Consider the following 27,787-nt stretch of genomic DNA (forward strand, 5'->3'; position numbering starts at 1 on the left):
TTGCGAAAAAAATTGGTTAATTTGTTATTGTAAAATAAAAATAATTAACAAATTTGAAAAAACTCTCCAGCATTACCTCGTAAATTATGTACAGAAATAGTGTTCAAAATTTCAAAAGGATCGGTGCAGTAGTTTTGAAGTTATGAGGAGCACCGACTTTGAAAACGTGAGTTGTGGGGAAAACGCTTTAAAGTTTTGAACACTAAAAAATCTGGTATAAAACGTTCATAAGCGAATTTTATCGGCTTACCTCACACTGAATCATCAATGCCAGATCCATAAAGGATGTTGCTATCATCCATGATGTCTAAAGCATCTTTTTGCTCTTGTCTACGACGAATTCTACCTTCTTTAGTTTGTCTTTCAGCTTCCTGCTCTGCTCGGCTTATGCGTATGGAGTCAGTTGATCGCGCCCAGTCACGAGCATGTAACACCAATCTCATCTCAACCATAGGATATCGACCTCGAGTCTTAGGCACATCACTACCTTATCATCATAGCCTACACCAAGGCTGTGACGCAGCTTAGTCCACATCATAGATAAGACATCGACCCCCGACCTTCGAACACTTCTCCACATCACAACCCACATTTAGCCCCTCAACATCCTAAAACCAAAATATATATAAACCGAGACTTCACCCAGCTCTGGCAGTTCTAGTTCTTGTTCTTGTTCTAGTGGCTGTACTCATACTACCTATTTTCTCCGGTTCAGTGTCATCTCTGTAAGTGTTAAGATTTATAATAAAGCTTTATAAAGGAAAACTAGTAGTTGGGTTACGACTCAAACTCCTTACTACATTCCAAGTACCCGTTTTACGTGACAAGCACTTGGTCCACTACTGATTCCCATGTCTTGCATGAAGGTTAGTAAAGCAAAAGAACCTTCATTGAAGACACTGGCTACCACATAAGCTGTAATTTCAACGATGACAGAGGTTCCACTTAAGTGCTTTGGTGAGATTTTCCAAATAAGTTGGTTCAAACTCTCATTGCTGTTCTGCGTGAAGCCTCCAACACATCGCTCCAGGACAGCATCTTTGCTCAGATCTTCATAGATAGCTATAAAATTACTCTATACCTTTGTTAGACAAAGCGTTCATCCCGTGACCGTGGCTAGGTTCGGCGACTGGCTGTCGCCTCGAGCCCAAGCTTATTATCACAAATCTCGAACAATACAATCAGATCGAATGACGACAATTGTTTAATTACGCCTATGATAGAATCTAGATTACGGTGTTAAGGAATTTTCCCGAAGTTCCAAAGGGAAGGCTCCGATGTTCTTTCATCTCTGACATATATATATATATATAATTAATTATGCATATCTCATTTTTTACAGACATGTAAAAATTTGCAATATGTATGTACAATTTACCAACTGATAAGCACGTCAGAATAATTAACTTTTACAGCTCTAGTATGATGTATTATAATATTCTAATACACTGTGTACTACGTTGTATACAATAGAAAAATTATGTCAAAAAGACATTGTATTTTTTTCAAGTATCTTTTACTACTACAGTTTTTAAAAATTAATTAGCAAGCCATTATTTATATGAATATATTTCTATTACCGCAAAAAATGATTGTCTCACTTAATAGAGGAAAGTGATTTTATAGTTGGCTTTGTATCAATATGATACAAAGATATAAATCAATATAAATACAGCAATGTTTACATGCAAATTTTTCTTAATTCAGTAAAAGATGCTACCTGTTGATGAATTGGATATTATAATAAATATCTTTAAAAAATGCAATTTTAATTCTTTATTACTATAATAGAAAAATTATGTACATGATCATTTTACTAATAATTTACTATTAATATTTTGGATATATTGATTAAATATTTAAAAACATTTTATTTTTTCAAAAGTTATATTATGTATAAAATCTAACTGAAACAAGCTTTTACTTCACTAATTAAATATCAAGTTGATTTGTTTAATTTTCGTTATTAATTATAACATGACCTACGGTATATAAGTTGCATTATAATACTCGGATATTATTATACACTATTGAACGGAATACAACTAATAAATATTGTTCGTTATATTGTAATTGAAATTGTAACAGTCGATTGTAAAGAAGTTATTCATGACATATTTCTTAACTACAATACCAAATATTTTGTTGATATGACTAAGATTTTATATACACTTCAATATGATAGAAATATCTGATTTAATGTGTAACTTAATTTATAGTATTATGTGCAACAATTTATGATGATGAAATTGTGTAATTTCTATATCCAAAATACATAGTATGCAAGGTTTTTATAATTCGTTTAGACATACATTTGTGACATAATTTCTTAAAATAATATAAATTAAAACTTTATTTAAGTACAAAACTGTTCTATTTACATGCCATTATGTGGAAATAAAGATATCATAATTATAAAATTTTTATATTTGTAAAGAATGTATGCTAAATATTACTTTCAACAATTTTTTAATATCTTCAAGTGAACGATACTATCTTAAAATCATAATTTTTTTTACATCTGCCTTGTAATTTTCGTTTTTTTTAGATAAGATTGTAATACAAACAATTTATAGAAATATACGAATAAATAAATTGAAATTTTTATACGTTTGTACATAAGAAACGTAACGAAATTTATCGTTATACTTTTTAATTTTGTTTATGATTTACAATGTTCAGGTGGTAATGTTATATCAAAAACTACTGGTGGATTACTTGGTAAATAATTTAAATCACACGTTGATGCATTTACATATATGATTTTCCCATCAGATGAGATGCCATACCCTAAAAATTATAAGCATGTAATTCATTTGGAATAAAAAAAAATTTTATTTTGTACCTTCGTGTATATGACCAAAAACATGATACTTTGGTTTAACTCTATTTTGAACTGTAGAAAGTAACTCAACACATCCAGCTCTTACGCCACTACAACATAAATCTCCATGACCTACAGGAGGTGTGTGTGTTACAAGAATATCTGTGTCTGATGGTATCATTTCCCACTTTGAAAGGCATGCTTCTCCACGAGGTATATTAAATGCCCACTTACAAAATTCTGGTTGCCTAAAGTATAAAAAAAATTTATTAGGAAACTATGATATATAAAATGTCTTTATAATACAGAAATAAATACTTACCATGGGGTACCATATATTTTTATTCCATGTATTATAGTTTCAGAATCTTCTAAATAAGTGCAATTTGTCAAATATTCTTTAACGTTCGCGGTCTGTATTGCTTCTGCAAGAGTATCCTTAGACATTCCTAATGTAGGTATATTGTCAAGGATACTGGTCCCTGTATGTTTTTGACGATTTCCACTGGTTTGTAAAGAAAAGGGATGAGTAAATGTGGGATCAAAGCTAAGTTCATGATTACCAGCTATAACGATTTTATTTTTATGTGGCAAATTACCTACAACAAAATGATTATTATCAACTAATACTATCAAGCTAAAAAAATGAGCTTCTTTATTTGACATTACCAATCCAATTATTAAATTCTATGACTTCTTGTAAACTACCACATTTTGTAAAATCTCCAGCATGTATAAACACATCTCCCATGGGTATATCGAATTTTATGAATGGTGTTAATGAATGAGTATCACTCATACAAACAACACGGAGCTAAAATATAATGAAATACCACAATAAATTGTTTTTTTTTACCCTTAGTATTATAATACCATACGAGTTTTGTATATTGGCTATTATAGGTTAGATTCAACGGATGTTTGTAATAAAACTGATGACAAGTAATTTGAACTTTTTACTTTATCATTTGCTGCTTCAGTTGTTGGAAGTTTGGTATTTATTTTAATCACTTTTTGCTGCTGTGACAGTTCACGCCAAGCTGCTGTAGGATTGTTTGTTAATGGATGAATATCTATCTTCATGCTGGAGAGATTGCAATAGTCGCTTGTCAATTTTAGTTATTATTATAGCAAAAAAATGAAATTAGTATACATAATACACTAATTAACACACAGCTACTTTTCTACATACATTAGCTTAAGTTCATGTTGTACCTTTCACATAAAAATATTAATTACTTGGTCGACAAAGACGATTCAACATCGACTGGTAGATTTATTTCCCTTCCTTATGCGAATTTAAACGATTATAGTTTGTTATTTTGTTCATAAATAATGTTACATTTTTTACAACTTATTATTCGTAAATTAATTAAATAAACACTTATTAAATTATTAAGTAATTTAAATCCAGTTTAACGCAATTCTTAAATCTTCCGAAAATATTTAAATGTCGAAGAAGTGACCAAAATTTTCGCGCCTTCTCATGTATATAAAATTAGTATTTAAATAGTTTTATCAATATTAAGATTTCATGTTAAAAAATAAGTCTCATGTATAAAAAGAAAATTATAACTGCGAAACATACTTAATCTACAAATATATATTTACCAAAAGAAAAAGTTTATAACAAATATTAATATAACCAATCAGTTATTTACTTCCAAAGCTTTATACTAGATTTACAATATATATATACTTCCGCTTTATGTATAACATACAGTGTTAATAAAGTATGTAATTAGTAAGTTATAATATATTTATGAACATAGTCTTATTTGTTCAAATACTAATTATCTTAGGTATTTATTTCATAAGTAATAATAGTTGGTAGTCGCTGATGTACTTTGACCTACAAGGACCGTGATTTGCAGCATTTGTTAAAAGTTCTGATAATAATTTCTATTAAAGTAAATGTCTTATGTACAAACTTTGTGAATTTTCAATACGTTCAAAAGTAACAATATCGATAAAAGTTTGAAATTAAAGAACTTCTTAAAATTAAAAGTAAAAACAAAGAAACATCAAAATGTTTTCACGAACGGTAAGTACTTTACAAGACATGAAATTTTATACAAAAGCTAAATAATGCTATAGATGATATAAATATGTATAACTTTCATTATTGTGCAAACCCTGCAAATTGTTTTTTGAGCTGTTAAAGATATTAATGATATATCATATGCCTTGTTAGGTAATGAAAAGTGTAACGTATCAAAAGGTGATGAGAACATTTTCATCAACATCTGATTATGCTATAGGATATAACTTTGGTTAGTATAACAAACAGAATATGACAATAACATAGTTATATTTGTAAGAATAAAAATATCTTTTATTATATATTTTTATAATACCCACTTTAGAACTAAATGATATGCAAAGAGAAATGCAAGAATTGGCTCGCAAATTTACAAAAGAAGAAATCATTCCAGTAGCTGCTGAATATGATAGAAGTGGAAAATATCCATGGGATATTGTGAAGAAAGCTTGGAGTTTGGGTTTATTAAATAAACATATTCCTGAACATTGTGGTATTGTTACAGACTTATATAATTTAAAAAATATAAAATTTTAAGGGATAAATTATTGTTATATGAACTACTATCTTAGGTGGAATGAACGTTGGTACTTTTGAAGGTTGTTTAGTTGGAGAGGAATTTGCTTATGGCTGTACAGGAATATCAACTGCATTAGAAGGATCAGGATTAGGTGTAAGTTCATTTTGCAATGTTTCTATTTACATAAAATAATGGTATTTACAATTTTTTACAGCAAGCTCCTGTAATTGCATTTGGAACAAAAGAACAACACAAAAAATATCTTGGAAGACTTATCGAAGAACCACTTGTTGCTGTAAGATAATCAAATTTTAATTCCTAATAATTTAATACATTTACAATATAAAAATTATAGGCATATTGTGTTACCGAACCTGGAGCTGGATCAGATGTTGCAGGTGTTAAAACAAAGGCTGAAAAGAAAGGAAATGAGTGGATCATTAATGGAACAAAAATGTGGATAACAAATGGAGGTGTTGCTAATTGGTATATTGAATTTATCAGTAATTTATTTGTCACTAAATTATGTCTATATTCACTATATAAAATAATCACATATATAGGTATTTTCTATTAGCAAGGACAAATCCTGATCCAAAAGCTCCAACTGGTAAGGCTTTTACAGCTTTTATCGTAGAACGCGAGTATGAAGGTGTAACACCTGGTCGAAAAGTAAAGTTTGTTCTTAATAAATTATTTTTCATTGCATTTTTTAGAATTTCAAAATAAATCTATTTTATGATGAAACAGGAACTAAACATGGGTCAAAGAGCTTCCGATACTCGAATGATAACATTCGAAGACGTCCGTGTTCCACAAGAAAATGTTTTGGGCAAAGAAGGCGAAGGATTTAAGATTGCTATGAAAACTTTTGATAGAACTAGACCAATGGTACGATAATGAAAATACTCCTCAAAGATAACCAATTATAAATTGTAATATTCAAATGTTGTTTCTTATTCCCTTCATAGGTTGCAGCTTCATCTGTCGGCCTAGCTCAAAGAGCTCTTGACGAAGCTATAAAATACGCAACACAACGTAAAGCTTTTAATAAAGTAATAGGAGAACATCAAGCTGTAGCATTCATGCTCGCAGATATGTCGATCGGTGTTGAGACTGCTAGACTTGCATGGATGAAGGCAGCTTGGGCTGCCGATCGTAGTCTTCCAATAGCTACAAATCTTGCTAGCATTGCAAAGTGTTATGGTGGTGATGTAGCCAACAAATGTGCAACAGATGCTGTTCAAGTATATTATTATTATTATACAATATATTTATCTTCTTTAAAAAGTAAAAGTAATTATTTCGTATTCGAAATTATTTACAGATTTTCGGTGGTGCTGGATTCAACAGCGAATATCCGGTAGAAAAATTGATGCGAGATGCAAAAATTTATCAAATTTACGAAGGTACTGCGCAAATCCAGAGACTTATAATCTCGCGTCATCTACTTTCTGAGGCTACTCAGAAAAATATATAATTTTTCTAACAAGAATTTTGTACAATTATAAAAAATATTAATTTTTTAAAAGTATTATATTATATATATATTTTTATAAAATTTATAATAACATTTTGTATGTTTGTTATAACATTTTGTACATCAATTAAACGTTAAAATCTTGCACCTTGTTAATTTTGTATAAATACTTTGAAATATACATTTTATTACAGGAAGACATAAAGGAGAAGAAACGTGAGAATTTTGCATTTCATATTTCGCGCTGATCAGTGTTAGATAGCGCTGCAAACGTTGTTCGAAAGCGTTAGTCAAGTGTATTGTACAATGAAAAGGGATTACATCGCATTATGTCCGTCAGGTCATAGTTTTTACACGGTTATATTTGGTGAAGTCGTGCGTGGCGAGTTATGCAACATTTGGTGTAAAAGCGCCCCATAATAAGACGTCCAGATATTGTGACATCTGACCTACTTAGACGGTATCGTCATATTTAAGGCAGTGGTAAATTGACAACATTTATAACGTGAAAAACGTATCTGACAGCCTTTCAATTTGCAGATTCTAACTGCCTGCAAACACGAGGGAACTAGGGAATCTTTCGGAAATTGCGTCTTTCCGTGATACATTATTGGAACACAGTGCCGTGACTAGCAAATTCTGGTACCCATTAAAACCTCGCTCGATACGTTCCTTCTCTCAAAATACTTTCCCTTTTGTTATTGTTCGATGTGGTACAATTGAAAGTAAGCAGTTGGAAGATTGTTCCAATGTTCGAGGCTTCATACATTAAATTTCGCCGAGCTCTTTCTACATCATGTAGCGTGTACGAGATCGGTATAGTTAATATTTTCCCTTTCGTTATCCACTGCCGTGCCTGTGAATGGTAAAATTGGGCGCAAATTAAATGGTTAACTCATTCTTACAGGACAGATGTATCATACCATAGTAAAAATTAACATTCTTCGATTTTTATTTCAAACCGAACAATCGATTCTTTTATCTATGATTATTCAAATTTATAACTTTTTAACGTCTAATTAACTAGTATCTTTTAATTTTGTTTAAAATCACAATTGCACACTCGTCGAAGCATTTAATTCGATAAAGCGAAATAATAGCATTGAATAACAATATTCGTAATTCAATAAAGCGAAATAATATTTTTAAAAATTAATGAGTCAAAAACTAAACTTTCCTTATAATACGAGATTACGTTTTATATCTCTAATGTTCAAGGCTCATTAAAACAAAGCCAATTAACGCGTACATCGCAGATCAAAAAGGGAACGTAAAAGAATTCGCATTCCGTTTTTTCGAGTTTTGATCTCATAAATATAACGCGCCTAATTTTGCCTCGATTGTTCTAATTAAACCTTGACTGCCGATTGAATTAACGCGTATGATACGTTGAGAAAAGACGTTGGAAACGTACGTTAATAGATGTATAGAAATGGCAAGAATCGCAACAAGGTGGGCGACGGAAAGCGTGATTTGGGCGCGCGGTACCGATAAAAAGAATCGGCGGCGGGCACCGGCGCTAAGCACACGGTCCTGGAACTCGTGCTGTCAGAGCGCAACGGTGCGCCGGACGCTCGCTTGACTAAGGGAGTGCCCGTCCCGATGCAAAGTGTAAGTGAAGTGGCCTACAGACCTACATTTGTCTAACGTTCGATTTTTTTCGAGCCGGCGGACAGGAGGTTAATAATCCGCGCGGGGCTCATTTTTCCGCGGGCGTGTGTGATGTCGCTGTTATGTGATATACTGATGTTTGGTTGAAAGAGACGGTGTAGTTTCGGTACGCTCAGACGGCGCTGGCCGGCGCGGGGAGCGTAGTAGTAAAAAGAGAGGAGGACAGCAAGAGCGTGCGCACACGAGGAGAAAGAGAGAAGGAGACAGAGAGGGAACGTATACAGAGAGAGGAATAAAGAAGGAAGAAAAGCGAGCGCGCGCGGTTCCGTTGGTTAGACAAAGAGGAAGGGAAACGGGACAGACAGATAGATAGACGGGGGTAAGAAAGAGAGCGAGGGCACGTAAGAGAGTGTGTAGGTGTTTCGAGAGAAGTGCGTGCGCTGGAGGACGACGTGCAGGAGGAGGGACCCCCGTCTGTCTGTCTGCTGGAATGCACGAGGGCCGAATGGCTACAGGGGCAGGGGAAGGTGGGGGCCACACGGCCCTCGAGAACACCACCGCGACGGCCCTTACGGAATCATCGTCGTCATCCTCCTCCTCCTCGGTACCGACGATTCTCGCCGAAAACAATACCTCGACTAACCTACCTTTGCCGGGACCTCAACAACAGACCCTTCATCAGGTACAACAGCAGCAGCAAACTCAACAACAACAACAACAACAGCAAACGCACTCACGACCACCGGTCAACTTGGTCACTGATCTGCCAGCGAATGATACATCAGGTAACCTCAACCACTCATTTTTATGCTCTCGAGTTCTTTGTTGTCGCAGTATACCGCTTGCCAAACTCTCTTTTTCTTTCTCCCGCTACTTTGCCTTCTCTCTACGCTTCACTCTCACTCTTTGCTGTTTCTGCCTCTCGCTTTCGCTTTCGCTTTCAATCGTCTACCTCTCGCTTTGTGCGTATAGTCTTTCGTCCTTTCCATCTATCCTCTACTCGCCAACACTAGTACGTTGCTTTCCCTCTCTCCCACTCCCTTTTTTTCCTCTATTATTCGCCTGTTTGTACTCGTTTTGCCCATTTTTTCGTTCGACTCGGTCCACCTTCGAAGTTACAGGTACATACGATTTCGCTCTTCCTCATTGCGCGACGTAGCAAAGCGTCACATCTTTTTCCTGTTTTACACTTTGCCTACTCGACTGTTTTTATGCTCATAAGTAGCAAGCATATGTACCAATTACATATATGTAACCAGTAGGTAGAAACATACCACATGTTTATCATAATTCGTGTTAACGAAATACATAAATACGAAAGCGAGTCTCATTTATCGATTCTCCGTTTAATAAGTATACGTGTCTATTACCCGTTAATTCCTCTAGGCTTGTTAGCAATCTTTATCTATACCTATGTATAAATAGCAGTTAATCGCGAAGGTATCGAGCGTAACCGTATGCACGATTTAAATTACCCGCCGCGTGAGACAAACTCAACCGCATTCCATATGGAACAAGTTTCACTGAAAAGTTCCTAGAAATATCGTCAGAAGGAAAGGAAAAACTATGGCAAAAAAGTAGTAGACGAAGGCAACGCGATGGCGATAAAAATGCAAGAGTGTGCGAAATAACCTGGCAACGATGGTTTGTACCTGGAGAACGATAAGAGATAGAAAAGTAGACGGAATCGGATATCGTATTAGTATTTGTTGGCGTGTGCGATAAAATTTAGCTGGTCGTCACTGGGAATCGGGGGTTGCGCGCGATTCTACGAACGTCACGAGTGGCTTTCGCGCGCAACAGGCGTTCCGTCGCGAATTCCGCAGTAGCGACGATGCAAACGAGCCGTGTGCCCGGTCGCTGCCACATCTCGCCTCAGATTTAGAACAGACAACCTTCAGAACGTTTTCTTTATGAACTCACACCGTCCCGATGCTTCGCGAACGAAACGCAGCAATTCGATGAAGCGAGACGTTTATTTGTTTTCGCAATGTTTCACCCTTTCTGTTCCAACCCTTACATTTAACACTAGTTCTGGTCTAACATGATATATCGTAAGCGATTGCAGAAGGAATCTTTTGGAAACAAGTCCATTTTTATTAATTTCTTCATTTCAAATAATTTGGTAGATTCACAAATATAAATTTCCTAAAAATAGGTAATAACTCTGTGAAATTTTGTAAATAGGTAAAGGATGATTTTTGTAATATTCAGTAGGATGCAAGGATATATATTTAATTTCACAAGCAATACAAAGGGAATAGTTTTGTTAACATGGAATTCATTACTGAATTTTTAAATTGATTATTATGTTTTTTGTTTATGGCCTGCGTATTGCGTACTATTCGTACGTATTAATGATTATGCGTTTGAATATTGAATATTTTGAAATCATTCGAAGTTTTCAATATTTTTAAGATTAGAATTATTTCAAACTTAATTTAATATGTACTTAAGATTTTCGAAAGTCTAGATAAATTTTGAATCTTAAGGCTTTTAAGTTTTGATAATTCTTGAGAATCTTGATAAGTTTTAACGTCTTGAAAGCATGGTATTCGATATTGGGATTGAAATTGTAGATATGAGATATCTAATATCCTACGTTTGGTTTTAAAAGCATCATAAATTGAAATATTTTAAAGATATTGAATATTATGTTTCTCCATTTGTATAATGAACTATCTTTATATAGAGCCACTGGAATAATACAATTTTAAATTGTTATTCATCTATTCTTTGCTATAACGAGCGATACTTAATCCTCGAACAAGAATTATTTTATCTTACTAAATTCATTTTACCTGAGAATTGTAATAATATCTTGTAAAAATTCACTTCATAAAAATGATATATACAGGGTGGTTGGTAACTGGTGGTACAAGCGGAAAGGGGGTGATTCTACGCGAAAAAAGAAGTCGAAAATATAGAATAAACATTTTTCATTTGAGGCTTTGTTTTCGAGAAAATCGACTTTGAATTTTCGCTCGGTACGCGTGTGGTACGTTATAACGGATCTCACTGTAGATCGTTGTTTCGATGGAAAAATTAAAAAAAAAAAATTTTTTTTATTCTATATTTTTGACTTCTTTTTTCGCGTAGAATCACCCCCTTTCCGCTTGTACCACTGGTTACCAACCACCCTGTATAATTATATCGAACAACGTATCAATAACTAGCTCTTACAATCATTCAAAAAATAATTGTTGCTATCGGCAATTAAAATGTTGATTCTCGTTAAAATTTATCAAAAATATGATGTGAAACTCACAGCATGCGGTGATTAAGTCTGATGCAATTAGTTGATCAATTATTGACAATTATTGACAAATAGTTTGAGAAACACTTACTTATCTGATCCACCTAATAGTCCATTTCTACCTGTATTACTTTAAATGGTGTTCTACCGTAACTTGTCACTGTAGCTCTCAACTTGTCTCCATAAAATGGAGATTTTTTCTTGAAATTTGTTCTCTCTTTTTTGGTAACTCATGTTTACCCAAAGAGAACATTTTGAGGTAGCATGGTTCTTAAGAGAACTGGGTAGGTTGGTAGCGAGCAGCCAAGATGTTTTTTCTTGCACCATTAGACGCACGCGAATCCGTGTCAAAGTGCCCCCCGGCTAGCAAGAATATCTAATTACTCGGTAAACAAGTAAGTCGCCTTATTCGAGCTCGAAAGAAGCTTCTCCCTTTCTCTCAGTTGGTTTCTTTAGCCAGGTCGTTGCATCTTGGAATCTCGTACGTACAATATCTCGTATACTGTAAAGTAAACTCACACTATGGGTATAAATTCGTGATGCAATTGAAACGAGAGAGATTCTATGGTTCGAGTTATGTCGGAGGTGTAGAATAATATTTTTTCCTCTAAGGTTCTCATTCGAGGAGAATCGAGTTTGAAAATTTCAAAGCATCAAGGAAACGATTAATCATGTAGGATTTTATATTCGTTCAAGATTGCTACCCAATGTACGTATGTAAAAAGCAAGCTATTGAAAGGACTACATTGGCATAGTAAGTTATAATAATTATATGCCGATCTCGATAGTTTCCTAATCTAAATACTGCTGAAGAAATTGACGGTGGATTAAATAGGATACCTCGAGAAGTCTAGGTAGGATACTTCAAAATCTGATTCAATAAGTTGACTAAAAATACAAATAAAATGTTGTCTTAACGCAACACTGATCTTCAACCGATGAAGTTTTCATACGTGGCCTAATCCATATGAACGAGGGGTGCACATATACATAGTGGGAGAATTTCTAATTTCCTTAACTGTGACGTGAGTTACGTAGCATACCGATTCGGCTTAGGGTTTAGGTAGTTAACAAGTTGCCAAACTAGATTTTCTAAAAAAAACCGAGTATCCAAAGCAATTTTGTTACCCTTCATTTTTGCCTTATTTTTCATTCATACCACGAATTTATGTTCACGGAATTTATATACATATATATCATTAATTTTTGCCAGTTAAAAATTGAGATTCATTTACATAGATATCTCATTCATACTGTTATGCAGTCTCTATATACATTAGATCATTATATATTTATATAATGTAGTATGTAATATAAAATATATAATGTAAATAAATATATAATATATATACACACTTAAACTTACACTTAACTGTACTCTATTTACTCTATATCTAATTACTTCAATTTAATCTTATAATTTAATTGCACACTCCCTCTGTGCCATTCGCACAAGTCCACTCCTCCACTCTTTCTCATACATTCATTCTTTCTTCTAATCTCTACAACTATTCTGGCTCACGCTATGTTTTACATGAGATTGAAGAAAATTGTAGATGTACATAGGTATATACATATACATAGAAGAATATACATAGAAGAGGAGTTTTAATTTCCTTAACCGTGGCACGGGTCACATATCGATTCGCGTGGATAGGTGGGTCAAAAAGGAGGCCCGCGTATAACGACTCCAATTTCCCGCTGCTCGATAAAGATGTCAAGTATGAATATTCATGACTCTCGCCAGCATTAATGCTGATAATTAGCTGCATTGTGGCATTGGCGGCATTGCGCGATTACGCGGGCTTGTTACAAAGATACAAGCTCTGCTTCTCGTTCGCGTCAAGGGCAGTTTGCACTCTATTTTCTCGGCTTACGATCGTCCGTTCTATTTCGTTTGTTTTCCCCGTCTTTCGTTTCTTTTTGTTCTCCGCCTTCTCTTTTTTCTTTTTTTTTTTTTCTTTTCCGTCACGTTGTTCGTTCTTTGTCCCGCGCCCCCTTTAGCCGCGTTTACAATTAACGCTCCCGTTTCGAACAGCTACCGGTACTTGCGCAGCCGGTGTTAAATCTACTCGAGCGTGGCAATTCGTCCGCGATACAGAGCCCAGCTTGATCAGCAACCACCTGAAAAGAATGGGAAAAGTGTCTATGAAACGTTACGCGACTCTTGCCAAGTATCTTTCGAACGTATAGTCAAGCTACAGTTGCCTTTTACGTAAGTTATCATTGGATTGTTTGCGAAATTTGCAAACTGCATATAATATGCAAACGTATATAAAATATTTAAAATGTAATACTCGTTATAACGTTTAATAGGCGAAATAAATTTCTGCTTAGGTTGCTCATAAGAATATGGATATGTATAGTCGTCATAACAATTCTTAAGAAACTTTCGTAATATTAAAATACGAATTACGATCTTTATTTCTCATTTCGTATACTCGATATGTGACTAGTTAGTTCTATTTCGAATGGATTTAATGGAGTGTTTGTTAAGTAAGATAGAAAGATATAAAACATCTATTTTCTCTCTTTTTCCTGATATTAAAAAGTTACACAATCTATATAACTCGCGAGCGATATACTTGTAAAATTAGCGGTGCACTAGATAACATAGGAAATGATATGGAATTATCAACCGGAAATATCTTTCCGACTCGGCTGCAAAGATTCGATAGCGTTTTTTTCTTTCGATTTTCACGCGTTCCTTTCCTATTGTAAAATTCATCGCCTTCTTTATATAGAGTTTTATGGCGTTCATAGTCAATTATCATACAATCTTTAAAATTGTGACTCTTGTTTCATGCCCTTTTCAAAGAAATATTCTGAACGTTTCAGTTTCGTCAGAGATCAAAATTATTATCGAATGATACATTAAGGGGGTATTCTGGTCTAGAGGCATGAATTTCGGGCGATTTTTGAAGCTCTGTACAAGCGAAACAAAAAATATTTTTGCTATCCTTCTTTTTAGCATTTGTTTATTGATATTTCGAGATTACGTAAAAAATTCACTGGAAAAAAAACTCAATATTTAAAGAGTTATGAGCTAGCAAAGTGGGTGCTGCTAAAAAAATGGGGTGTCGTGGCGTGCATGATATCAACCCTTCTGGTCATCCGAAACAAAAAATGCGAACGGATTCTTAATTAGTATGGATGCCGCTATCGTCTGAAATTTGGAAAAGTCAATACAACATTTTTTCACAAAGTGACGGCCGTTTGAAAAAAAATTTCTTATTTCGCACGTTTTTTTGACAATTCCGAACGTTTAAAAAATAGTAATATTAAAGATTTTGAGCTGAGCGTAATCCGGACGATAGAGGAGTATATAAGGAATATTCAGACCGAATTTAAAATAAATCGGTTCATTAGAACTTGAGATATCGTGCACGCCAACTCGAAAAAAGTAGTTTCGAGAAAAACGCGTTTAAAGTTTTGAGACGTAGGTACTCGGGCAGCGTCTACCGTTTATTGCACATTGGTCCCGGCCGGACCGGAGCAGATGCTGCATCACAAAAATGGCTGTAACTCATAAAATAATTGAAATTTTGAAAAATCCTTTTAAGGGCATATTCTTGAATGTCTAAACTTTGGAAATAAGGAAAAAAAAATTTTCGATTTTTTCAAATTTCTAGACCAGAATACCCCCTTAATACATACAAGTTGGTGCTATTAGGCCCGGTGCAGACAGGCGACTTTTTCCTGCTGCGTTCTCGCTGCGTCATATGTTTGTCTTTGTTTTCCCAGTTAAACATGACGGGGACAGACATACGATGCAGTGAAAATGCAACGTGAAAAAGTCGCTCGTCTGCACCCGGCCTTAGCCTTCACCTCGTAAATGATAGATTTGTAAGAAAAATATTAAATTCATATTTACATTCACGATGCATTGCAAAATGGTTCGTTAGCAATTTAAGAACATTCATAATTTCTTTAATACGTGCAAGCGAAGAAGAATGAAAGAAGATCTATTCAAACTATTGTATAAAAGATAGTAAAACTTTGTCCTTTTAACTTTGTTCATAAATCTACTATTTGTAAGAAAAACGCGACAAATACTCTATATATATGAATAATAATATTAACAGTAGTATTAGGTCATCCCATAAGTTCGTGCCGACTTTTGTGTATACATTTCATGTGTCGATTTATAAACATACGACGATAAGGGACCAATGCACTTGAGCTTAACTGATCGAGAACAGGCTAGAGCAGATTTTCGTGGGTATAAGATCGTAATATAGTGAACACAATGACTTCTAACAGTAAAAAATCATGAGTGAAATGCGTATTCATTTTCCACATCTCATGTTATATGAATTTCGGAGTGGAAGTTCTGTAACAATTGCCACGAAAAACATATGTGCTGTTTACGGAGAAAATGCGCTTTCATCTCGCACCTGTAGGAAGTGGTTCCAACGTTTTAGAGCTGGGAATTTCTGTTTAGAAGACGAGGAACGCTCCGGGCGTCCTCCTCAGACAGACGAAGATAAAATTCGGGATCTTGTTGAAAAATCACGAAGTTTGACAGTTCAAGAAATGTCAAATGTTCTGAAAATACCTAAGACAACATAGGTGTCATTTCATAGGTGTCAAGACAACATTCATAGGTGTTTAAAAAAAATGGGGATGGTTGGTGCTCGAAAAACGGCACGAACTTATGGGATGACTTAATATTTAAAAAACATTAGAATACGAACAACTTGCATCCGGAAGCCTTAATTTTGGTAATTGCTTAATCGTCACCTTGACGAGCTGCATCGTGTAATCGCTTCGAAACAGGTTGACGTCGATTAAAAATTAGGTCTGTGTTATGGGAGAGACGCGTTCCAGTGAAACTGGTTACGTCAGAGAACTCAAGACGCGCATCGACACTGGTGAAAGCACTCGGCGAACGTCGTAGTGCCATTCTAGAAATGCGTCTGTACGATTTCAAAGGTCGGAAAAACGGGTGGCGAGCCGCGTCCTCCTTCGACGGTCTCGTTTCACGCGACCAGATCGCGGTACACACGTGCACGTATACTTTGGCGCCCGCTCTCGGTACTTTTACTTTTACTTTCATCCGGACCCCGACGACACGCTTCGCGAACCAGACAAACCCAAAGGGGACACGAACGCTCGAAATTTCTCTCTCTATAAACAGACTCATCTCGACCCTTTGCTTCGTTAAAAGAGAGTTCTAAAATCGGACAAACGGCCGAGAGTCGAGGCTTCATTTCAACGAAAATGAAAATGATTTTGCGATTTAACCTACACTATCACCTACGACTAGATCGTGGATGTTTACGCGAATTTACATTTTTGTGAATGCCACTGAGGAGATAAGACTTAAACAAATTCATTTATTTCTAGCGCTAGATATTATAATTAGCCGTATACGAATATTTCAAGTATTTTGTATAGCCTTGTGAATTATGCATGTTCTGTGCATTTTGCCACTTTCAAATTTTCTATAGTTTCCCGACATTTTAACGGATTTATCTTCTTAGCGAATCAACAAATAATACATTTTATTAATTGTTTGAAACTCGACCGACAATGTATTCAAATTTGAAACGCGAAATTCATCGATGTATCTATTAGTTTGAAACGTTATTGCTTGAGTCAAATATGATACAAGTTTATAAGAATCTATCTGATCTGTATTTTAGAAACTTGAAGTTAGTCCGGCGATAAATAGCTTCACCGGAATGTTTCGTAAATTTTGTTCAAAAATTGTGTCATAACTTGGTTAGGGTTACGTTTATTCTCGTGGATGCCAACATTTCATTGCATATGTATTAATACGTGTAACTAATATTGGTTATATAAAGGTAACCTTATATATAGTGATGATAAAATAATAATACCCACGGAATGTAGACATTATTTATGAATACGTGATTTTTATTTGTAATTTCTTTTTAATTAAATTACGTGAAAAATAAGCGAAACCTTTACTTCGTTAAGCTTTAAAGAAAAAGTGGCCAAATACTTTTCAGTGGTAGTGTGAGAAAATATGACTACGTAATTTTTTCGTATTTTTCCTTCCTCCACGGATCAAAAGCAACCTTACCAGTATCATTCTATCGTCGTAGAATCAAGCAGACAATTTTCCTAATTTTATAATGATCGTATTTCACTCCAAATAGAGTCTTCTCTCGAAGAAATATTACGAGTAACAATGACCATTGTTGTGGATGTCCTCCTGCCCTTGTTAGTCAGAGGTAAAGTATTAGTCCCGTAAAAGTTGACTGTCACTTTTACTTCTGCTATGTACCGTTCCGAGTAGTAAAAATGTAGAAAAAGGGATTGCAGCTTTCTCGGGTTTTCGTAAGCGTGGCGGCGCGTGGCCGGCACGAATCCGTCGCAATCCCTTGTCGAGTGGATGGGGTCGGTTCTTTCAACGATGTATACACCCTTCCGGACAATAGACCATGTCAACATCTACCTGCTGCGTCGAAATTCACTTGTTACATTTCCGCTAGAGGTTGGGTCCGCTGTTTGCACACAATAAATCATGATTATCCGCACAGTAAGGGGCACGAAATAGACGTACAGGGCACAGGTGCAAATTTTACTCAAGGTCCCTTCTTTTTTTTACGCTAGATATTGTTTCTCTTGGAAAATGATGAGAAATAATTTTTGAACATCGTAGCGACAATAGGAAACGCGTGTGTTGAGCAAAGTGCAAAGTGCATGCTTACAAATAGAGCGCAGAACGCGGTACCAGAGGACGAATGGAATTTAAATGTGATACCATTCCAAAAAAGTTGTTCAGTATTCATGAATATTCAAGGCTGTGTCTCCGATACATCGCTTAACCTGCTTTACATATTCTTTAGGTACTACCCTTTTTGCGAGCGCATCGTGCATGCGTTTCGAGGCATATAGAACTTCTGTACAAGACATTTCGTAATACAATCTTTTCTACGTGGTTACTTCAAGTGGTTATGTACAATTGATTCTTGTTGCATTAAGACGTGTAACTACATTGAAACTAACCATATCTAAAGTGGTTGATTAGTGTGAAAGTATGCTTAGTGCACATATTCGAATCTGTGACGATTCAATACCATACGGTTTTGGAAGGAATAATATAATCCTCTGATACCTTGCAAACAGTTATTTCCCCGGAAGTCTCATTTTCGATATTCGTATTCTTAGTACATTTAATCTTTCGTAGGCAAACCGAGTAGTTGAGAATCTAATTTAAATTTCATTCTACAATTTCTCCAAAAAGAATGTCTATTTTTATTGAGGAATATTTCAAACATTTGGCGTAGTAAAAACATTGATAATTATTTCAGGATAGCTTTAGTATCTTTTCCAAGTCGGAAACAGTAAAATAATAATGTAATAATATAATAATAAATAACAGTAAAAAAAACATTCGGACATAACTAACCCAGTTTGCTTACGGAAGGTTAAATAACATGTAAATTACACGCGTAGCGTGAATAATGGCAAACTTCCTTAATAATTCTTCGCTTCTTTTTACAATATCATCCGGTGACTTCAAAAGCGATCCTCCAATACAGGCACGCGACCTTCTTCACTTTCTTCGGTTCTCTCGTGACTCGTGACTTCGGTTCTCTCCACGGGACTTGGATTGTATTTTCACTTGTCGTCAGTTTACTTATTTACCCGTGACATCTCAGTCAAATATTCCTTGTTTGTTTATTGCCAGTCTAACCGAGGGCACACGCCTTTTATTCTCGTTGTCCCTATTATGCAACAATCGACAATGTTGTCCCAACTCTCACCAAGAGCGAAGAAAATCCGGTTTCCTCGCTTTCCTACAGGAATTTATGGCTCGTCCGTCGTTCTACCTGTTGCTAATGGAAAGCCGGATAATTAGTTTCTCTCTCTCTCGACTACCTGTGAAAATCCTGTGACGAAATTACGTTGGTTACGTGTGACCGTTGTTTGTCCGAAAAGGTGTCGATTAACATTGCCATTCTATTCTCGTGATTGAGCTGGGATTTATGATAATTAGCGACGGATAATGAGCGTACGGAAGGTGGAATGAGTGAGTCATTAGCGGACTTTACGGATTGAAGAGCAAATGTATACATACGGAATCGTTACTGAGATTATAACTCGCACCAAGCTCCGAATCAACATTTGTTCTTTCCACGATTTCAATTAGATAACGATTTTACGTTTCACGAATTCTGTTTCTCCTGCGTTCCTGTTTTTTCCGAGTAAATTGATCCTGGAATTAGATAAAAATATTGTTTGTTTTAGTAACGAGAAATTTCGGTTTTGTAGAATCAGAAAATATTGAAATTATAAATTTGGAAAAATAATGCAGCATAAGATTTATCCAAGAACAAATGCTTTTTAAAGCTTCTTTAAAAGATTCCGATTTTTAAGAATTAAACAAATATTTGAGATACATACGTACGTGTTTATAAAAAAATATGAGATCGCGTTTATTCAAGAACAAAGTATTCTATTCCTTTCCAAATAGAATTCTAGAAATATTTTGAATTACGTTATTCGGTTATTAGAAGACAGCCTTATACTATTTTTGCACCAGTTGTATATTTCATATAAATAAATACGTACCAATTTTTTCCACCAATTTTCTTCGAATAATATAAAGAAACGAGATATCATCGTTGTAATTGTTCCTCGTAATGGTGGTGCCGATTTTACGGTCTGGTTGCTCGTCACTTTTTATACGTGTACCAATTCGGTAGCGTTTGCCGGTGTGTGTTTGATCGTGTGCACGTTATTCTACTGCTATACGTACACTCCCACGCCACGTTAAGACGATGGGTCGTTTCTCCTCCACGGCGGTCGCTATTGAATCGCTTGACCCACTTTGATAAACTCGCATTGGAATAACTCAATAACACCCAAGCCGAGCCAACAACAATAATTATTATTCAACGTCCCCAGCGGGCTACAACACCGGTATAGATACGTTGGCGAATTTATCGGTACCGAACCTTCATCCCTCGCGTCCACGTCACCTTTTACCCTCTTGTATCGTAATCATGGTACGGTCGAATTCCGGTTTTTCGAATTCCACTGGTTTTACAAATAAGTTTCAGCTATGCTGCTCATCTTATTGAAGCGCATTTATTACTTTTAATTGTATGGAATTACATAATTCATTGATAAGACTTAAAATAGTTATAACTAGACTGTAAATGTTTATGTACATTGAAATTTTTATAGACGCAACAATCAAGCATACATTGTAAAGAGAAATTAGGTTTGGTCTTTAAATATTACGACAGGTGTATATTTTGCATATTTTCCTATTGCATATATTCTTTCTTATCATGCTCGTTCTTATATTATGTATATCGTCTATATTACGTTATGTTATTGTACATTACAATTTTCCATAATAAAATAAAATTGCATAAACGTTCGCAGTCTAAGTATAACAGATTTATTTCTGTATATGTAATAAGTATAACAGTTTTATTCTTAATGTGTCTTTTTTAAAGTAATTGTAAAAACCATTTTTTTCTGTAGTACCGTATTACAAATTGTATTATTGGATCGTAAGTCTCCGTGTTATGATCACCGTTACTAAATGTATGCCGTTGGAAATATCCCAGCTCGCATTCCCGGTGTATTAGTAACGGCTATTATTCCGTTATTACCGATTTATTGCGAGTACATATAATTGCAATATAACACGCTTGCATAATTTCATTGTACTTGCAAATGCAAAGCAAGACGTATTTGAATGCGCGCTCGAGTCGCGTCTACGCGGTCCGACTTCGAAAAGTAGACCATATACGTGTACATATCTCGCATCGCCAAATTGCTTCTCCTAACTTGTGGCGCCCTCCCAATGGTATCAACATCTAAAAGCTTGCCCAAAGGATCGCATATAAGAATTGCTATCCGTACTACTGGGCGCATGCGCGCGACATTCAAAGTAGCCGGGGTGTTAAAATGTTTAGCATCGCGGAAACGTTCGATTTATTCAGCCATGCGCGTTGAATAGGCTGGTGTAATAGTTTTAAGAGAAGGGAACCATCTTTGTAACTTTTGTTTACCTCTATCGATATAGTTTGGTAAATTTACGAGCGTTCGATACGCAAACGACAACGTTCTCCGTTTCTTTGATCGATTTCTTAGGTCAAAGATTCGATCCTGTCCGATATAAATTTGTTTATGCCGAGAAGATGAAATTTTGGTGGATTTGTAAGCTTATATTGGAAGATCAGATCGTACTTACTTAAACGTCGTCGAATAATAGTCGATGAAGCGTGTATAGTCGACGCCGACATTCCTTAAGCTTTCACGAATAACCCTTCAAGGGCATGACCTAATTCCTTAGGAAAATTCATTTACTCGTTGCGCGATACTTTGGCGTCAGCTTAATTTTCAAACGTAATTAAGGATCATTGATTCGAGCGGAAGAGGCGCGCTCACACCTTTTATAATTCCCGCGATCGCCGCACCACGGCGTTGGTCTCGTTTCGATCAGTCGCTAAATTTAGCACTCGGGTAATATTTCTCTGGAACTTGTGCGTGCAAAAATTTCGTTTGGGAATGCAATAATGAGAGGAAGTGACTCGTTTCTTCTCCTCGGCTAAACACTGAAAATAAGAAAACACGATTCACCGTAGTATTTGGCCGCGGCGTTACACGGATCTCGCGATCAACGCATCGAAATCGAAAGTCTTATCATAGATCGTAAGATACTGGGCGTCCGTGTTTCCATCGATCACCGCGCCTTGGCGCTGATCGCGCTCATCACCGAAATTACCTCTCTCTTTTATACGTCGTATAGTTCTCCCCCTCCCTTTCTCTTTTTCAATTCGACAACTCGTCCATGTCTCCATATGTCCGTCGATTCGTTCGTTCATTTGCTCGCTCGTACGTTTCTCGTGCCAGTTATGATGAATTCGATTGGGTAATACCGACGCGCCGCGGCGAGGCACGAGAAGTGACGCCACGGGACACGGTCTGTGGTTTTTAATACGCGTCCTACTTTCTGCTATCTTTCCCGGCGTCCGTGCGAGAGAACGAGCGAGCGACGTCGGGCGAGCGAGCTAGCGCGATCGCGCGTGCATCATCCTTCCCCTCGCTCTTTGTCCCGCATGCCGCCATCCTGTCACTCTCCCTATTACTCGTTCTCGCTTCTTTCTGTTAAACCGCGTACTGCTCGGTACACGTTTGCAACCGAAGAAGCATGATGTGATTGGCGCGTGTCAGGACTTCCCCCTCTCCCCTCTTGCATCCTTCTTCTTTTTCTCGCGACTCATACTTCTGCCACGTTTACGACTTCGCGCCTGTACTTTCCCCCCTCCACTGCACCCTCTTTGCCTCCCTCTACCAGTAACCACGACGCCCTCGAGAGGAACCACGAGCTACGAGTACGTATGTATGTACCGCGATATTAACAAACAGCACAGAAACGACACGGACAGCGGATAGAGTCGCGTGAACATCGCGAGGCAAAAGAGACGAACGTATCGCTGCCGCGGGGAGAAAGAGGGAGACGGAGAGGGAGAGCGCGAGATAACGCGCGACGCGCGGCACGGCGAGTTGCACAGCTAGAAGGACTGAAATTGAAAGTGGTCGTCCCACTGGCCCACTGACCTGATTACCCACTGACAATGACACGAATCCTTGCCTCCCACCGGGCTCACCCTTCCCCACTATTCCTCCCGCCCTCCTCCCCTACCCTCCTTCCCACCCGCCCTCCCTCCGCACGTCCGTGCGTCCTACTCCCTCGGTCGCGTGTACGTGGACGCAGCAGCGCCTTCTCGCACCTCTCCCGCGCACTCGGCGCAGGCGTCGCGTCGTCCCGCGTTATAGCGCGGATCCGGCGAGGACGCGATGCTTTTTATCTCTTTGAGGGATATATCGATGTGATTGTTATGTGGCGCATGCAAACACAGGGTGCTATTGGAAATAAAGGCCATTCGAGACGCTCCGCGTAAACGCCGCTCCCGAAAGGCGTGAAGGTACGCCTAGACGCGTCTTATCTTCTTTTTTACATTTCCTTTTTATTATTATCGTCCTTAGTTTGCGAACACGATGTTGAATAGCACTTATCTAAATGTAGATTTTTAGTAATAAGAATAACGATGAAAAATAAATTCGTAGGGTCGTTAGGTAGATAACAATCGGTGGTAATTGATAAAACGAGGCGAAACCGGTGAAAAGCGGAATGTATCGCGGTTACATCTTAATCGATATTAACTGAGAAAATACTGTAATATAGGTTGGCAAAAGGCGACTCAGATCGTTAGATAAATTTCGATCGGTGCTAACAGGGAAAAGAAGGAGCGGCGTAAAACAAACGGCCGGTTTCTTTGGCGCGTAAGAAATTGAAAGATCCGAGGGGCAGTTAGAAACTCGTAAAAACGCTCGTAGCCTGTCTTTTTTGTCACCTGTGGATTTCTCAGACTCGGTCGCATTATTACCACGACCGTTACCTCTTGCGCAATCCTCTTCTCCCTCGCGCTCGCCTCGACGAAAGAAACGAACGACACGCGTTACAAAATGATACTCGTTGGTGCTGGACTCGTCGCGTGAATTCGCCCTCGACGCGTTTCAATAACTTTCTAATGATTTATGCAAGCGAATCGCGCCGGCTACGTGAAACGACTGGTTAACGGCGCGACGTTCTCGTGGTTCGAGCGTAGCTCGTCAGCGAACCGTTTCCGTACAACTATCATAAAATGGAACGCAATTTAAATGCGGCGTAACCTCATTGAGCCGCGCGCCAGCTGATTCTTGAAGTCACTATCACTTGGTCATGGTCCACGATCTAAACCGCATTACACATCCTCTCCAGCCTAGCGTGTTGGTCTTCCCCGTGGCCTGCTTCAATGCCAGCCTCGAACTTTCCTTTTCCCCTACGAATCGGGAGAAGAAGCGAGAATAAAAACCGTGTTCCCGGCGTCCCACGCTTAGCAAGCTCGTATTAAGTCTCATTCCCTTCCAGTTAATTTCCTCGGCATGTTTCCTGTTGGACTCGTCTTACAACATACGTACTTATATGCATAATAACCGGAGTTCACCGAAACTTCCTTTGAATCTCGAACCTTTCTTCTAATAGACTTAAATAGAAATGATTGTCATATCGAAAAATTTCCATTGTTTATTATCATTCGTTGATTTACGATCAGCGATTCCTTTGGTTACTAGTCGCATTACGATCAATTTAATCTTCGCAAGGGCGAATTTGTTAGAACTAAGAGGAGATAATTACTACTGTTCTATTTGTTTAAGATATATCTATTTATATGTGCTAAATGAGAATGAGAATATTGTACAATAATTTTACATGGGGACAAATACAGTTACTTTGTAACTAGTAATCGTTGTTATTACAATGGAAACTGTATTGTATTAAAGAATCTATTGCAAATCTACCTTATTTACGTATACCAACAACTTACAATTACATGGAACAGAAATAAAAAATTTTAGATGTTCCCAAAAGAAATTTTCGCAGTAATTTGTATAGAGCACGCAGCTAAATTCCTATGACATAAAAATAGTGCTTTATCTAATAATATTAATAATAAAATATAATTTATTTAATAATATAATGTAATAAATAAATTCTATTATAACACTAAAAGGATTAAGTAAAAATAAAAATAAAATTCACACATATAGTACGTTATACAACATACCAATATTTCTTAAAAAATTCGTTAAAAGAAACAAAAGAAAAAAATGCTGGTCGGGCAGAGTCATTTCTATGGGACAAATGAAAAATTCCCTAGACGAGGAGAACTTGGGGCAATTATACGGTTCCCTTCGATCGCGAGCGATATAAATAACTCACGTAGCCTGAGCACGTGTTAATTAAGGCCTGTTGGGAACGTACAGGCCCCAGATATGTCTCCGGCAGGCCGTTTCGAGACTCGGCCCAGGCCTTCTCCACTCTCGCTTTCGGTGCGAAGGAGGCGCTTTCGGCAGGCTTTCGCAACCCTTTTCCCAACCCAACCGGCTCGAAAACATATACACGCGCTCTCACGTATCTTTCGCCTCGGTGCTACGTGTGTGGCTGGCCGTCTGACTGGCTGGCTGGTGTGTCCGTTGCCGAGCGGCTCTCGCACCCGCCTACTTTCGCTAGTTTGCGTAAGAAATGTATACGTACCCAGTTAGCTAATGTACCTCGCGACACACGATATCTAAGGATTCCAGACGATTTTCCTCTTCCCCTTTAGATTTTCCCTCTCTCCTTTTCGAGAAGCGATTCGGCAAACATTTTCTTATCATATTCATTAATTTCGTTTCTTTTTCTGCCTCTGAATTCGAATATCTTCGAGTGAAGGAATTCGAAAAGTTGCGAAACGATCGATCTTGCGCGAAAGATCTTTTATCGAATTGATCTTCGATCGATGGAAAACAATTCGATTAAATAAAAGAAGGAACACGTTTGAAACGAAAAGTATGTCGTAACGTTGATATCGTCGGTCTCAAATATTTCCTCAACTGATTTTTACGGTCTACTAAAAATCTTTTCGAACGTTTGAACACCGTGGAACGTATTATCTTGAGTAACGTAACTTTCATCCTCGTCCGTTTGACTCGAACCGGGTACCAGGCTCTCGGTATATATTTGACAATACGTGACTTCCCAGACGGAGATTACGTAAAAGCAGAAATTCATCGTAATATCCTCGGGCCTTCAAACAGCGAAACTATCGGGACTTTCTCGTTCCAAAGATCCTGGCCAGCCGAGTAGCAACCAGCTATGGCCAATTTTCGGGTTAAACGGATTTCGCTTTGGTCGAAAGTGAAACTGCTCTGCTCCTTCGAGCTGTAATCTGTGCTCGTAAAAATCGTATTGTCCTCTAATTACGATCGTACTACCTTTCTTTCTTATCCCTTCTTTCTTTCGTCCCATCAGTTTCTTTATATTCTCTGGTTATTCGCGACCAGTAGAACTCGCAACAAGAGCAGCTTATCATTTCCAAGAAGAAGAGTCACGATGTTCGCGAAACGACGCCTCGGAACGATATACGACGTTAATACGGTAAACGTATACCATACGATAATGATTAGTCTTTATGCTGGTCGAAGGATGCATCGGGCCTTTGCAGAAGACTTCGCGTGCCGTGCAAACACAGTCGTTTCCTCGAAGGTCCAACGCGAATCGCGGATAGCCCTGGCACAGCGTACAGGCAATTAATGGTCTTCCCGTTTGAAAATCGAAGGACACTCGCGCGTGGATGGCCTCGCGTCGGGACGCTTTCCGTGAGTGTTGCGTATACCACGCTTTAAATACACCACGCACTATCACCCCATCCATTCCATTTCAATGGAGGTCACCCGGTAGCTTAAGTGGGTCTCGACCACTTGGTTAGTGTGTCATGGCATACTCGTTGCTGAATAAACTTAATCTCAATACCGGCGTTAATAAGTCAGCCGTTGCAGACTCACGCGAGTCCTTTTCCTTTCTTTTCACTCTCTATTTCTTTCTCTTTATACCCCTGCCACGATTTGCGTTACATGCGTGTGCGTTTATAATTATCCATATAGCGTAATAGATGGAGAAGATACGACGAGATTGTATAATAGATTAAGAATCATAAGTATAAGCGAAGTATAGTTTCTGACATTTTACAAACATTGTTCATTTTGTCTTTTTTTGTTCCTTTTGTAAACAGTATGTGGTTCAATTTCTAACAGCTAAATTACATTTTACTAACGTCCGTTGATCAATAAGCGACAACAAAATCTTAACACATTAAACGTACGATTGACGATACGTACTTAACGCGTGACGTTACTAACACTTTACACTATGAGGGTCGTAAGAGAAGAATTCCAAGAATTATTAATTGAAATGAATATAAGAAATTCTTCTTTCCTCAGAGTTACTGATAATTCTTCCGTGTGAATTTACCTCAGCCACAAAGGAACATAAAAGTACTTCGATGTTATTAAAGCGACTATCTATACGTTAATATCGTACACTTTTAATAGAACGTTATAAACAAAGATGTTTGTAATCCGAGAACTAAGGAGTTTCTCTGCAACATATATACGACATAGATAACATTGATAGATATCTTTAATAGACGCTTTAATTTACAATCTCTCTATATCGATTACCACACGTCGAC

At 37.1% G+C, this 27,787-nt stretch overlaps 3 protein-coding genes and 1 long non-coding RNA gene across 9 annotated transcripts in view; 2 read left to right on the forward strand and 2 right to left on the reverse strand.

Moving 5' to 3' along the window:
- Window positions 1–2,414: 2,414 nt before the first annotated feature.
- LOC138186496 (metallophosphoesterase domain-containing protein 1) lies at window positions 2,415–4,480 on the reverse strand. Of its 3 annotated transcripts, none has more exons than XM_069126452.1 (6): window positions 4,040–4,477; window positions 3,785–3,908; window positions 3,494–3,638; window positions 3,147–3,423; window positions 2,846–3,072; window positions 2,415–2,790 (listed from the first exon to the last, which is right to left on the reverse strand). In XM_069126452.1, exons 2-6 carry the CDS (start codon window positions 3,905–3,907, stop codon window positions 2,663–2,665), a joined length of 900 nt encoding a protein of 299 aa, XP_068982553.1. In that variant the 5' UTR covers window position 3,908; window positions 4,040–4,477; the 3' UTR covers window positions 2,415–2,662. The 3 variants fall into 3 exon arrangements, with proteins under 3 accessions (XP_068982553.1, XP_068982545.1, XP_068982560.1); XM_069126444.1 differs by having other exon boundaries at window positions 4,017–4,477; XM_069126459.1 differs by having other exon boundaries at window positions 2,875–3,072; window positions 3,785–4,480.
- Window positions 4,481–4,617: 137 nt separating this feature from the next.
- Window positions 4,618–7,010, forward strand: Mcad (Medium-chain acyl-CoA dehydrogenase). Its single transcript, XM_069126432.1, has 10 exons — window positions 4,618–4,868; window positions 5,019–5,097; window positions 5,191–5,358; window positions 5,438–5,538; window positions 5,600–5,680; window positions 5,741–5,871; window positions 5,949–6,057; window positions 6,136–6,276; window positions 6,357–6,632; window positions 6,713–7,010. The coding sequence occupies exons 1-10, from the start codon at window positions 4,854–4,856 to the stop codon at window positions 6,863–6,865; spliced, it is 1,254 nt and encodes a 417-aa protein (XP_068982533.1). The 5' UTR covers window positions 4,618–4,853; the 3' UTR covers window positions 6,866–7,010.
- A 140-nt stretch (window positions 7,011–7,150) lies between these two features.
- ftz-f1 (ftz transcription factor 1) overlaps window positions 7,151–27,787 on the forward strand; it is an 80,327-nt gene continuing 59,690 nt past the window's right edge. For 2 of the 4 annotated variants that reach the window (XM_069126222.1, XM_069126249.1), the window contains exons 1-2: window positions 7,151–7,325; window positions 7,406–9,261. In XM_069126222.1, coding sequence (XP_068982323.1) covers window positions 8,967–9,261 — 295 coding nt within the window. In that variant the 5' untranslated portion in view covers window positions 7,151–7,325; window positions 7,406–8,966. The remainder of the gene's footprint in view (window positions 7,326–7,405; window positions 9,262–27,787) is intronic. The other 2 variants (XM_069126232.1, XM_069126241.1) reach the window with 2 other exon arrangements.
- LOC138186533 (uncharacterized) lies at window positions 13,129–22,557 on the reverse strand. Its single transcript, XR_011174909.1, has 4 exons — window positions 22,456–22,557; window positions 20,283–22,285; window positions 17,898–19,926; window positions 13,129–13,856 (listed from the first exon to the last, which is right to left on the reverse strand). It is a non-coding gene; the product is annotated as an uncharacterized LOC138186533 (long non-coding RNA).

The sequence above is a fragment of the Bombus flavifrons genome, chromosome 1, assembly GCF_040668555.2.
Source record: "Bombus flavifrons isolate JBK064 chromosome 1, iyBomFlav1_principal, whole genome shotgun sequence".
Classification (NCBI taxonomy): domain Eukaryota; kingdom Metazoa; phylum Arthropoda; class Insecta; order Hymenoptera; family Apidae; genus Bombus; species Bombus flavifrons.

Coding starts and splice junctions, on each gene's coding strand:
- LOC138186496 (XM_069126452.1), bottom strand. CDS start 3,907: ATGAAGATAGATATTCATCCATTAACAAACAATCCTACAGCAGCTTGG. Junction 3,639..3,784: donor CTGAAGCAGCAAATGATAAA/GTAAAAAGTTCA, acceptor ATTATATTTTAG/CTCCGTGTTGTTTGTATGAG. Junction 2,791..2,845: donor TTTTGGTCATATACACGAAG/GTACAAAATAAA, acceptor TATAATTTTTAG/GGTATGGCATCTCATCTGAT.
- Mcad (XM_069126432.1), top strand. Junction 5,098..5,190: donor TGCTATAGGATATAACTTTG/GTTAGTATAACA, acceptor TACCCACTTTAG/AACTAAATGATATGCAAAGA. Junction 6,058..6,135: donor GTGTAACACCTGGTCGAAAA/GTAAAGTTTGTT, acceptor ATGATGAAACAG/GAACTAAACATGGGTCAAAG.